The sequence below is a fragment of the Excalfactoria chinensis genome, chromosome 25 (genome assembly GCF_039878825.1).
Source record: "Excalfactoria chinensis isolate bCotChi1 chromosome 25, bCotChi1.hap2, whole genome shotgun sequence".
Classification (NCBI taxonomy): domain Eukaryota; kingdom Metazoa; phylum Chordata; class Aves; order Galliformes; family Phasianidae; genus Excalfactoria; species Excalfactoria chinensis.
In genome coordinates, this window is record NC_092849.1 from 1,896,541 (window position 1) to 1,908,707 (window position 12,167).

Here is a 12,167-nt window from a genome sequence, read left to right on the forward strand (position 1 = left end):
CCCCTTTCCCCATGTGTTGTGCAGTGCTGAGTGGTGGGTTTTGAAAGGCTGGTGATGGTGGATTGAGTTTGAGTTGGTGGATATGGAGGAAAAGGTAGCATTATATATACACATATGTGTGTAGGAAGGTGTGGGGATGCTATGGAGCTGGTAACAGGCCTAAGTTTTCTCTTACAGATGCAAGGAAGGGTCTGTTATCTTTAACACTGATAACTATCTGATTCCACTGCATCTTCTCCCATACATGGAGGAAGCCTGTCTTCAACCCCAAAGTGCTCAAGCATGTCTGAAAGTACGATGGGTCATTAATGAGGCAAAATGCTTCTTTTTCCGTGAAAAGTTGCATGTACCGAAGAGGATTTGTTTCTCTAATTGACACTAATGGTTTCTTTGGAACCAGTACAGATTATTGTGTAAATATCCTTTGAGGTTATTTTTGTGCTATTTATCCAGTAGAATGTAGCAAGCCCTTAAACTTGTTGGATTTCCTGCAGCAAGGAGCTGTAGGATGCTGGATATCTGCTTTGCTCTGTTCTTTCATCATATGGAAGCACTGAGTGGGCACCAATAAATAAATCCCTTCTTCTTATACAGCCTGCCTTCTACAAACACCCAAACAAATGGCTTTTCTGGGGGTGTGTAGATATGTGAGATAAGCAGAAAAGGAGAAAAAAAAACCCAAAATATCAGCTGTGATGTATTGGATGGTGGTGATGGCCACGGCCATGTCCCCAGTGTGGCGTCCCCATTGGCTGCAGTGCTTTGTGCACCACCAAAGCCTTTGAGGTTCCCACTGAAGTCATTTGATTAATCCAGGATCTGGGCTGTGTTTGTTCACCGCGTGCGATTATCATCTCGTTTGCCCGATTCTTTGTTTCTCATCAAATATTGTTCCTGCTCTAAAGGGTAATGAACATAAAGGCAAATATCTCACCTTTTCCCTCTTGAAATCTCATTAAGCTGCGTGTTTACCTTGGATGACAAGATGCAGCACACGGAGTGAAAGGTTTTCCGGCCACACCTTCCCCTGCTATCTTACTCTGTGCACAAAAGGAATAAAAACATTTGTATTTATCCGCCAGACTTAACTCCTTTCAAAGCCAGATCCATCTGAAAGTGTTTTCCTCTAGGCTCGACAGGTGTAAAGCTGTTGTAGAGCACTGCTGAGCCGTGGTTGCAGGTGGATATGGAGGTGAGAACTAATGTCAGCCCCAGATACTGACCAGTTTTGGCAGGTCATCTACCATCCGTGTGCATTCACTTTACCTCACAAAGGCTCCTCAGCTCCAGCTCTAGAATGGTTGCCCCAAAGTTAGAATCATAGGATCACTAAGACTGGAAAAGACCACTAAGATCATCAAGTCCAAAAAGAAAAGGTCATGTTTCCACATTGCCTGTGCTGATGGGGAATGAAGTTGTGGATTTGGGTTCAGCTCTGGGTCTGAGAAGCATTGCTGTTGGCTGCTATGCTTTGTCAGCCCCTTGTATAATTAAGCCTATGGAGTGACTGATCTTGGATTGAGGTGAGAATCTGAATTGTGCTGGATTTGGTACCTCTTTATACTTGCATCATCAATGACGTCGTATCATCAGCATCATTAGTCATGGGACAAGAGTTCTAAGTTGTGCCAGGGAAGGCTTAGACTGGATATTAGGAGAAATTTCTTCTCTGGCTGCTCAGGGAAGTGATGGAGCTGTTGTCCCTGGAGCTGCTCAAGAACTGTGAAGATGTGTCACTGAGGGACATGGTCATTGGGCATGGTGGGCTGGGTTGGGGTTGGACCTGGTGACCTTGGAGGTCTTTTCCAACCTTACTTTGTGATACTATGGATGTGGTGGAGATGGCTTGATGGTTGGAGATGATGGTCTTGTCCAACCTTTATGATTCTATGTTTCTCATATATGCCAATACCCAGCAGCCAGATATGGGATTACTAATACCTGGTTGGTATAAAAGGAGCCCAAGCTTTGCCCGCTTCAGACCCAGCGGGTAGAAAACACATTTGATTGCAAAACCTGCAGCTGGCACCGCAGTGTTTGCAAAGCTTTCGGACATCCTCCCGCAGAGGAAGCTGTGCTGGGTGGACCTGAGAGCAGTTCTGCCCTGTGCAAATCCCACAAATCTCCAACACAGCACCCTGCAGCCCTGGCTGCCCCCACCCAGGCTCTGTTTGCAGAGAGACTTGCCCTAATCCCTCTGCTTTCCGCCATGGCACGAGGAGGACCCCTTGGTGTTCACCTGCCAATGGGTGGGAAAGTACCACGGGAAACTGCAGTTTCCTTGCTTCTATCCATGGTTTGTGTTCATTCCCAGGTAAAAGTGATCCTTACCACCTCTCCTTGCTATTAAACTGTGATTTCTGTATAGAGACAACATGATGGCTTTGCAATATGTTTTTGACTGAAGAGCCTAGCTGCCCTTTGAGGGATTTTGGGTGCTACTGTGGTTTGGGAACCCATGGTGGGGCCATAGTGAACTGATGTGGTGTCCCCTTAGCTCCCATTTTCTTCTTTTGGGATAACACAACAAACCCAGAGCTCAGACTCCAAGTACATGGCTCTGAAACCCTTTTTCTTTTCACTTTTCCTCCAAATCTGGAGCTTTCCATCCCAAATTTAACCCATTTATGTTCAGTCCATAACAGAAGAAAGAGGAGGAACGTGCCTTGGATGCCTTTTTGTGGAAGACAATAAAGGAGGTTTGCACAGGAATGCCATAGGAGCCAATCTGGAGAGCTGTGTTCTGCTACATCTCAAAGGGCTCTAAAAAAGCAGAAAAAAAACCCATATATTTGTTTTCATTTTCTCTCCTTCTTGGTTCATCACTGTGGTGAAAATCTGCTCAACTCTTCCTATGCCTCCATCACTCACCTGGATCCCTGCAAGGTGCATGGACCACAAACAGACCATGCATGAACCATCCCTCTGGGCAAGCTGAAATCCCATTGCTACAGCCAAAACTCACACACTGCAGTGATTAGCAGTTCTCATTTCCCCAGGGCAGGCAGAACCAACATGTCCCACGTTGTGGTGGCAATGATGGCTTGGCCTGGGGCAGCTGCCTTGGGGCAGCTCTTAGTATGGGCTGCCTTTTGCCCTCCAAGAGATAACCTTACTGCAGAGTGGGATTAGAAGGAGATCAAGTGTTTCCTTGGATGACAAGAGCATCCAGTGTCACAATAGTAAATATTGAATATCCTCAAGGGTTTTGAAGAGCTCTAAATCCTGGTGCTTTGTGGATTTGCTCACCTCTCTCCTTGGGAAGCATCCACACTCCCCAGTAGATTTGCTGTTTTCCCCTCCAAAGCACCTTCCCCATAACTGGGTACTGAAACTGGGGGGATGCTGCTGTGACACCGTTTTGGGTGTTGCTGCATTCTGCATCCCCTGCTCACAGCTCCTTGCAGCAAACCCATTCCCACTGCTCTGCTTTGCAAACGTTGCGTAGGTCAAGACGAAGATTTTTGTTGGCCACAATCCCAACGCGTCCTTGCCAAGAATGTGGTTTTTATTGCATGCAAATGTTAGTCAACAGTTACATTATCCAAAGGCAGCCCTATTTCTTTTCTCTTTTTTTTTTTGGGGTAAGCTTTAATAAATGATTTGGCACAAGCGAGCGAAAACGTTATGTCAGCATTAGGCGGTGTTTAATCTTGATGGATACATTCGCGGCGGAGCATGATGCTGATTGACAGATGTTAAACGATGCTTTCTGTTTCTGGCCACGCACAAACAGGAGTTCTGTTTTGTTAGGGCTGATTAAAACTCTGTGCCTTCATTGGTTGGGTGGGATTTCCCTTTTCACTATGAATAAAGGGGTCGGTTATCACCAGGAAACCTGCCACGGTGTTTCCCTTGGGGTTGGTGCTTGGACACTCTTGGGTTGTTTGGTCATCAAAAGATTACAGCCCTATAAGATGAGAGGTAATGGCTTTAAGCTGTGGCAGGGGGGTTCAGGGAGTCATTGTCCCTGGAGGCGTTTAGAAAATGATGAGGCACTTGGGGGCATGGTGGGGTTGGTTTGAGGTTGGGCTTGGGGATGATCTTAGAGGTCTTTTTCAACCTTAACAATCCTGTGGTTCTATGGGAGTGGAGGGGATGGGCTGATGGTTGGAGTTGGTGACCTTAGTGGTCTTTTCCAACCTTAATGATTCTATGATTCCTATAGTTTGTGCTAAGAAAGGAGAAAGCCCAACTGCAGGACTTGGGCATCTCCTTGGCATTGCTTTGGGCTTTTAGGGCAGAAAGCAAACCTGGGAGCAGTGCTCTGGGCAGTGCTTTAGGACCAATATTTGGAGGCCACGGTGACTGACGTTAAACTGTGGGATTGCAGGAAGATTGGGGGTGATAAGAACATGTTTCACTCTTCCTTCTGGGGGAATGGTCACTTGTATCATGCTTATCAGATGGATGGCAGCTAATGGGATAATGGGTGAGTGATGCAGCAGTGCTTGGCGCTGGGGACACAGGAACAGTGATGAGCAGTGATTTGCTAATGGTGACGTTGGTGCAACATTCACAGTAGATACTTGTTGGAGAAGATGGTGGTGATTTCATGGCAGAAATAGAAACTAGTGAAAGAAACCCAAACCCAGAGCAAGGAACCGAGGCAGCTCGTTCTTAACAAAGGTTCTGAGCTCTTTATTCCAGAGGACAACACGCATTGGATAAAACAGTATCAAAATGTATGTACAAAAAATAGCAACTATCTGCACTGGGCTTCATATCAGCAAAGTTAAGTGTGGAGCATTTGGGTGTTTAAGCAACTAAGGGATGTTCTAAGGGGCTGAAACAACAAGGGGGGGGGGGGGGGGGGGGGGAAGCGATGGCACGAAAAGGACAAAGTTTCTCCCCAAAAATCCATTCAAGAAGTTGAGTTGAAATCTAATTCTCCCATCTATGAGAAATGGGGTTAATTTGGTCCCTCCCCAATGCAACAGTAGAACTTTTCGGTGTGCAAAGAATGCGGTGCCAACCCCATCCCATCCTTTCTATGGGGGCAAACATTGTATCCCTGCATTCAGCAGCGTCCCAGGGTGGATTCTGCAGGATGTCCTCCCCTCCAGGAGCACAAGGACTCCTTTGTTCCAAGCAAAGTGGATAAGAGCAGGGCTGTGCAGGAGCCACATTGCAACACAGCCCGAGAGCAGGAGCTGGGAGAAAGTGTTATCTGCAGATAGGAGTGTCTTTGGGATACTTTAGACCACTGTCCTCCAAGCAGAGCCAACAGCTTTTATGGCTCTGGCAACTGAGTATCCACTGCAAAGGTTTGCTTTGCACATTCCCTGCCCCATCCTCCTACCCCATAGCTCCCCATTTGCTACGTCTGTGAGCGAGCTTTGCAAGCAGAATTGTCACCCTGCAGCCTTGGCCCTGGGGAGGTTTGTAGAAGTTGAACTCTTTGAGCTGCTGCTATTTTAACCAGACTGTATGTTAAGTGTTCCAGCACCCGGATATGCAAAACCAATCTGTCACTGCTCTATTGTTCCCATTCCCAGCACCTGTTGGCACGGATTCCCACTCTTCAATGGCATTGGTGGCATCAGGCAGCACCAGGAGCAGCTCTGTGCCCACTGGGAACCTGAGGGACTTTGTTGCCTGCAGCAACGTGGGGCTGAATGCCCCCTAAACTAATATTATATATATATACTATAAACTAAACTAATATGGCCCCCTAAATAGTGCCATGTTTGATCACTGCAGGTGCTGTTAAAAGCTTTGGGGATGTTTAGTTTATAGGGCTTTTTTGTTTCTCTGGCTAAAAACCTGGCACTTAGAAAGGATGGTAATGCAATGAGAGGGTACCGAGCATCGCTTGGGATTCTTTGCTGCGGATCGAGCCTAGTAAAAGCTTTGTGGATTTATTATTAATAATAGCAATAATAATAGCAATAATAATGGTACTAATAGTAATCTGGATTTTTTAATTTTTGATCATTTCTGATTTCTTTGGCTAAAACGCTCGCCATGACAGAGGCTGGCACTGCACAAGAGGACACTCGAAGTCGACATCTCCGAATCAACATGGCCAAGGGCACCATGGCATGAAGGGGTGGGCTAAAAAAACACACCATGCACAGCGCTCACCACACAGCAGGGCTCCAGTAACAGAGGCAGGGCAGGCAGCGAGCAGCCCCATGCAGGGCCAGCAATGGGGCTGGGGGCAGAACAGATGCTTTGTGAGTGGTCCCAACCTCCAGGCTGGAGCCCCCCGCTCTCCTCTTGGTCTTGTAGCGGCGGTTCTGGAACCAGATCTTCACCTGTGTCTCACTCAGCTGCAGGTTCTGGGCCAGGTGGGCACGCTCGGGGGCTGACAGGTACTTCTGGCGGCTGAAGTTCCTCTCCAGCTCCAACACTTGGCTGTGGGTGAAGGCTGCCCTCGAGCGCTTCGCTGGCCGGGGGGGTCTGGGTAGCACCTTCTGGGGGGGGTCATGGCTGCATGGGGGGGTTTCAGCATCTGTAAGGGGAGAGAGCTGAGCATCACCCACTGAGAACTGCCCCGACCGCTGGGTTCTTTGGGTTTTCATCACCCAAATCACCTCTCAGTGTTTTCACCATCCAGACCACTTATTTCCTCACTTCTTTCTTTCTTATCCTCCCCATAGAGTGAAGCATTCAGAAGCCACTTTCCTCCTCCTCTAGTTGCCCAGACCCCTCATCTCCTTGCTTTTGCTCACCCAAATCATTCATTTCCTCCATTTTCATCACCCAAGTCACTTGTTCTGTCATTTCTCACGTTTCTCCTTTTCCATTCCCTTCCACAGAGCAAAATATTCACAGATCACATTTTCTCCTTGCTTTTCATCACCCACATCACTTATTTCCTCTGTTTTCATCGCCCGAATCACTTGTTTTCTCATTTTTCCATCACCCAAACCTCTGATTTCCCCACTTTTTGCCCCTTTCCTACCCCTTCCCATAGAGCAAAACATCCCCACTACCCTGGAGATCCTCCAACACAGTGAACTCTCCGCTTGATGGACCTAATCTCATCCAAGGGAGCTATTTTCTCCCAAACACCCCCCTCTTTAAGCTCCTATAAGGAAAAAGCAACCCCCAAAAGGGCCATCTTGCACTGCTGGTGACATCTCATGGCTCTCCTGTTGCATACAAGGTGCCATTGGGATTTTTACAGCATCACCTGTAAGCTGTGCAAACCTCTCCGGCCCTTTATTCACTTTTATATAGGAGCTTCTATTAACAGAAGCAACACAGAGAGCCCAAATTCCCTTGGCATGGTCTTTCTTAGCAAGCTCAGCTTTGCTTATTGGATGTTGTAGCTCAGCTGCTCCCATTGCACAGCTCAAAGCTGCATTGCATCTGAGTTTTCATGCAATGGCATGCAATTTGCAGCACGCTGCTTCTGCAAATTTAGCCACTCCATGCTAAAAGGAGGTGCTGCTGGGGTTGTTTCTGTAGGAGTAAGGCTGACATGCATAACACGCATTATGTGCAATGCAATAGGCAGGAGCAAAGCATTGCAGCTGGTGCTGAGAACCAGCATATACACATAGTCTGCAGTGCAACAGGCAGGAGCAAAGCATTGCAGCTGGTGCTGAGCATGCAGGAAAACAAGCAGCAAGTGCACTGCAATCAATGCATTGCAAGTACAGCTGCAGCAGCAGCACCCAACAGCTGCACCAGGGGCTGCATTTGCATTAAAAGGAATCTTAATCTTGCTATTGCAGAAATGCATCCTCTAGGCTTTTTATTCACCGAAGTTGGAGGCAGCTCCTGAGCTCAGAGTTATCTGAAGTGCCTGCAGAAAGCTTTGCATGCAGTTGCTGTTGCTCTCAATGCTTCTTGCATTTGAAGCCTGAGTAACTTGGGTATGCATGGGTTGTTTAGGTCAGAGGAATTCAAAGCTGAACCCTCATCCTGCTCTAAGGGTAGGTATCCCCCCCCCTTACCTGCATTCACATCGTGGGGCTGTGCTGGGGATACTCCAGGGCCATCCTGCTGTTCTCCATCCTCTGGTATCCCACCTTGATCCCTCTGTGCCCCCCTCTCAACCCCATCCCATAGGATGTCCTGGATGAGGAAGGACGTCCGAGGTCTGGATGAAGTCTGCTGGGGGCTGCTGGAGGCTCTGTGCTCCCCAGGGCTCAGCACCCTGGTGCTCATCCTCCTCTTCCTCCTCCAGCTGCCTGCAGGCTCAGTGCCTCTCCACCCTCCAGCTCAGCATTTATTGGGCCCATGGCCAAACCTCCGGGGCCTGATTGGAGACTGGGATGTGTCTACACCCTTTGCTGGTGTCCCAGCTTTGCAGGATTTCTTCTCAAGCACAGCAAATCCCTTCTGCTGCCTTGCTCAGGACACCCATCCCCACCGAACCCTGTTGGCATAACCCCATGGTTTTTATTCTCCTCTTAATTCTAAGAGCAAGACACCCAAAGGGAGTTCATCTTTTGGGGGTAAAAGCAGGGTTTGGGGGTGTGTGTGTGTGTCAAAATAGGGTTGTTAGGATATGATGGTGCCACCTTGGATGGGTGCTGTGGGTGAGCAGAGCAACTTTTGCATCCCTACCCCAGTCCCAGTGGGATGATGCTCTGAGTGCTGCACTTCTGGATGTGATTTATATCCAGGGCAATCCCTAGAGCTCAATGGGGAATACAGATTCTATATTTTGGGAGGGGGGGGGAGGCAAATCAACCCAAAATCCCAGACTGATTCCCTACTGGTGCGGATCATGAGTTGCAAAGCAATACTGATATGAAATCAATATAATGATGGTAATGCTCAGAATGATTAAAACAAACAACCAAACAAGCAAACAACGGAGCAAAAAGCTCAAGAATGAGAACTCAGTAGGTTTGCAGAGTATTGTGTCATGAGGTTGTGTGTTATTATATTGCATTCTGTTGTTGGGCGGCCCTGGGTGAAGTAGGGAGTTGGACTCAATGAGCTGCGTGGGTCCCTTCCAGCTTGGGGTGTTCTATGACATGATGGTGTGATATTGCAGAACATGCATCTTTTCATTTGAAAACACGTGAATGAAACCTGAGAACCACCCGAAATTTGGGCAATATCCCACTTATCAGCAAGTCCTTTTATTCCAGTGATGCTCATTACATTTTCCTGCAGCTGGACCATAAATCTCTGTGATGCTGGAGCTGCCCATGTGCTCAACTCATCTGTCCATAGGTCTGTCCTCAGTGCGTGGCTCAATCCTCTTTTCCTTTCAATGCTGACTGCAGAATAACCCATAACATTGGTCCAAACCCATTGGTTTGGGGTTTTTTCAGCTACAGGGACCCCCTCATGGCCGTTTATTGCATTACATTTTGGCTGGTTTGGGTTTTGTGGGAAGAGATCTGCCTCGTTTTGAGGAGGGCAGTTTCTAATTTGGGCTGTGCCTGCAAGTCATTATGAAATATGAATATCCCAAAAGATGAGAGGAACTCAAAGCCTTAAACAGAGTGCTCATGGAAAAGCAAAGGCACTGTGGTGTGCATAGACCCTGTTCCCTTAGCAAGAAAAGCAGCATCTGATCCCTATGCATCCCACAGGGGCATCCCTATGGGGTGGGATGGGCTCCATATTTATGTCCTAATAAATAAATGCCCCTGAGGTCCCCAAATCCTCAGCACCAAAAGTTCCTTTCCTTGGGCTGGGTGGTGAGGATGGATGTGCCACATCCTGCTGTCCATTGTGGCTTCGGATGCCCCCATCCCTTTCCTGGGCCACATCCCAACTGGTGCTGAGCCCAAGCTCATGGTGTGAGCACCCCAGTATATCCCACCCCATAGTTTACCCCATAGGCACCATAGTAGGTGCTATAAGAATAGGGGCTGACAGTGACCCCATAAGGAACCAGGTGGGGTTGGGAACCCCCAAAACAAGGCTTGCCATCTCTAACCAGCACGGGAACAGCCACTCTACGTGGTGGCAGTGGGTTGGTGGCCATCTCCAGGGATCTATCCTGCCGCTGCCTCTTGCATTTATAACGCCGGTTCTGGAACCAGATTTTCACTTGGGTGGATGTGAGCTGGAGGACATTGGCCAGGTGTTCCCTTTCCAGAGCAGAGAGGTATTTCTGCTGCTTGAATCGCCGTTCCAATTCCAACACCTGAGTTTGGGAGAACAAAACACGAGGTTTGCGCCGCTGCTGTTGCTTGGGGTGGTGGCAGGGATCATTTTGCTGCTGGTCTGCTTGCAAGGGCTGGGAGAGCAGACATTGTCCTGCAGAAGGAAAAGCCCGAAGCAAAGTGAGATCCCAGCATGGTCCTGCTGCCAATAAAACCATGACACAAGGAAATAAAAGGGGAACAGGGCCCCAAAAACTCAAAGCACGGTGAGAACCCAACCTAGTCCTCTGAGTTTCTTAAGAGGGAATTCAATTGGGAATGGGGTCCCTATGATGTTTAGTGGAAATTCAAGGGGAAAAAAAAGTCCTTTATTATTGGGATCTGTTGCATGGATTTGGGGTAATGCCTCATTTCTGGCTTTCTTACCAATGGGTGCTGCACCCATGGCAGCCACAGCCCAGACAGACACAGGGGATGTAAGTTTGCTGTAGGACAGTGCACCCCAAACCTCAGATCCTCTTACCCACATCTTACCCATGGGCACGGAAGCACCCACAAGGATGGAAACACCCACAGGGATGGAATTACCCACACACAGCCTTCACCTCCAGCACCCCAATGGCGTGGCTCGCCAAACTTAAGCAAAAAGAAGAGGCTGGGAATGGAGGAAGAAAACCTCAAAGATCTAAAAGAAGGTGACATTTAGATGGTTTGATTGGTATTCTTATTGGCTGTTACTGTCATTATTGTGCTGCTCAGTGATTGCTGTGCAGTGATTGCTCGCTGCTGGGATCCCTTGGACACCATATTATGGTTTAGGGAGATTTTTGGGGGGCTATGGGTAAATGGGGTGCTGGATGGCTCCGGAGACCTCCCCAGGATGCTCCCCCCCTTCCCATCTCTCTGCCGCCACATCCCAGCGCCTCCCAGTTCTCGAGCTCCGTTCTTAATGGTTTTCCCGTTAATTCCACTTTGCAGCCGCCGGGCTTTAAGGAAACACGAGCAAAGGAATCCTTGCCCGATTTAACCATAAGAAAACGGGGATCCTCATCTGATGCCCCCCCGGAGCTCTCAGCCGCCTCCGAATAGCACAGGATAGAGGGGAGGGGTTGGGGGGGGGGTCACTTAGCGTGGTTTTCCCTTTCTCCCCTTAGGGACAATTAGGAGCGCATCGAAATAAAGCGTTGTGTCAGCACGAACCTCTCCGAACTGGGATTGTTAGGTTGGGTTCAGTCCCAGGTTTGCCCATCCGGGGGGGGTCGGGTAGGTTTGGGCATGAGGGGGGTCCGGGGGGGACACTGCAATGGGGGAACGGGGCAGGGAGAGGGTAGAAAAGGGTGCTCACGCCCCAACCCACCCCCTCACGGAAAGGGATGGAGATGGGGCTTCTTTGTGCCCCCTCCCCGTGTGGGTGGTGGGTGGGGGAAACCCGAAAGAAAAGCGAAGGGGGAATAAAAGGAGAAAAAGAACGGAAAAAGGGATGGGGGGGGGGGCGAAAAGAAAAAAAGGAAAAAAAAAGAGGGAGAAAAGAAGGGAGGGGAAAAAGAAGGAGAAGAAAAAGGGGGGGGGGAAGAAGGTAGAAAGGGAGGGAATAATCGGGGGGATGTGGGGGGGAAATAGCAGAAAGGCAGAAAACTCCGTTTTCTCCCAGCGGCTGCACCGAGCGTTGCCGCTTCGTCGGGGCTGAGGTTCCGCCGCCCTCAGTTTGTTCGGGGGTCCCGCAGCTCCCACTCACCCGACGGCGGTTCTTCCTCCCCGGAGGGGCTGCGGCGGACCCTGGGGGCTCCGGGAGCGCTGCTTTGCTCCAGGCTGAGGATATCTTCGACGGAGAAAGGGGTGGGCAGCATCCTCCGGGGGGGATCGGTGTGAGCTCCCTGCCTCTGCCCGCCTGTTGCTGCGGCTCTACCTGGGGGTCCCGAGGAGGGGAGGGGGTAAGGGAGGGCGGGTCGAACCTTTGGGAGGGGGGTCAGGATGATCTACCCCAAGCTGGGCCCCCCTATAGTCCCTTTTTATACCCCCCACTCAGCTGGATGGGAAGGGTAGGAGCCAGCCCCCTTCCCCTCTGTATTTCCAAAACAAGGGGAAGTGAGGAGGAGGCAGAGCTGCAATAAAACAAATCGAGGCGATTTGAGCTCCATT

The 12,167-nt window shown here is 49.3% G+C and overlaps 2 protein-coding genes across 2 annotated transcripts; both read right to left on the bottom strand.

The window, feature by feature from the left end:
• Positions 1–4,962: 4,962 nt before the first annotated feature.
• On the bottom strand, positions 4,963–8,145 carry NKX3-1 (NK3 homeobox 1). The gene is made up of 2 exons (XM_072357188.1): positions 7,911–8,145; positions 4,963–6,457 (listed from the first exon to the last, which is right to left on the bottom strand). Exons 1-2 carry the CDS (start codon positions 8,122–8,124, stop codon positions 6,084–6,086), a joined length of 588 nt encoding a protein of 195 aa, XP_072213289.1. The 5' UTR covers positions 8,125–8,145; the 3' UTR covers positions 4,963–6,083.
• Positions 8,146–9,712: 1,567 nt separating this feature from the next.
• NKX2-6 (NK2 homeobox 6) lies at positions 9,713–11,875 on the bottom strand. The gene is made up of 2 exons (XM_072357261.1): positions 11,764–11,875; positions 9,713–10,182 (listed from the first exon to the last, which is right to left on the bottom strand). The coding sequence occupies exons 1-2, from the start codon at positions 11,873–11,875 to the stop codon at positions 9,713–9,715; spliced, it is 582 nt and encodes a 193-aa protein (XP_072213362.1).
• Positions 11,876–12,167: the final 292 nt, after the last annotated feature.

What these genes read in the sequence shown, in the direction of transcription:
- NKX2-6 (XM_072357261.1), bottom strand. Translation starts at nt 11,875, where the DNA reads ATGCTGCCCACCCCTTTCTCCGTCGAAGATATCCTCAGCCTGGAGCAA. An exon ending in GGAGGAAGAACCGCCGTCGG is followed by an intron (nt 10,183 to 11,763) that starts GTGAGTGGGAGC and finishes TTCCTTCTGCAG; the next exon opens with GACAATGTCTGCTCTCCCAG.
- NKX3-1 (XM_072357188.1), bottom strand. Translation starts at nt 8,124, where the DNA reads ATGAGCACCAGGGTGCTGAGCCCTGGGGAGCACAGAGCCTCCAGCAGC. An exon ending in GCCCCACGATGTGAATGCAG is followed by an intron (nt 6,458 to 7,910) that starts GTAAGGGGGGGG and finishes CTCCCCTTACAG; the next exon opens with ATGCTGAAACCCCCCCATGC.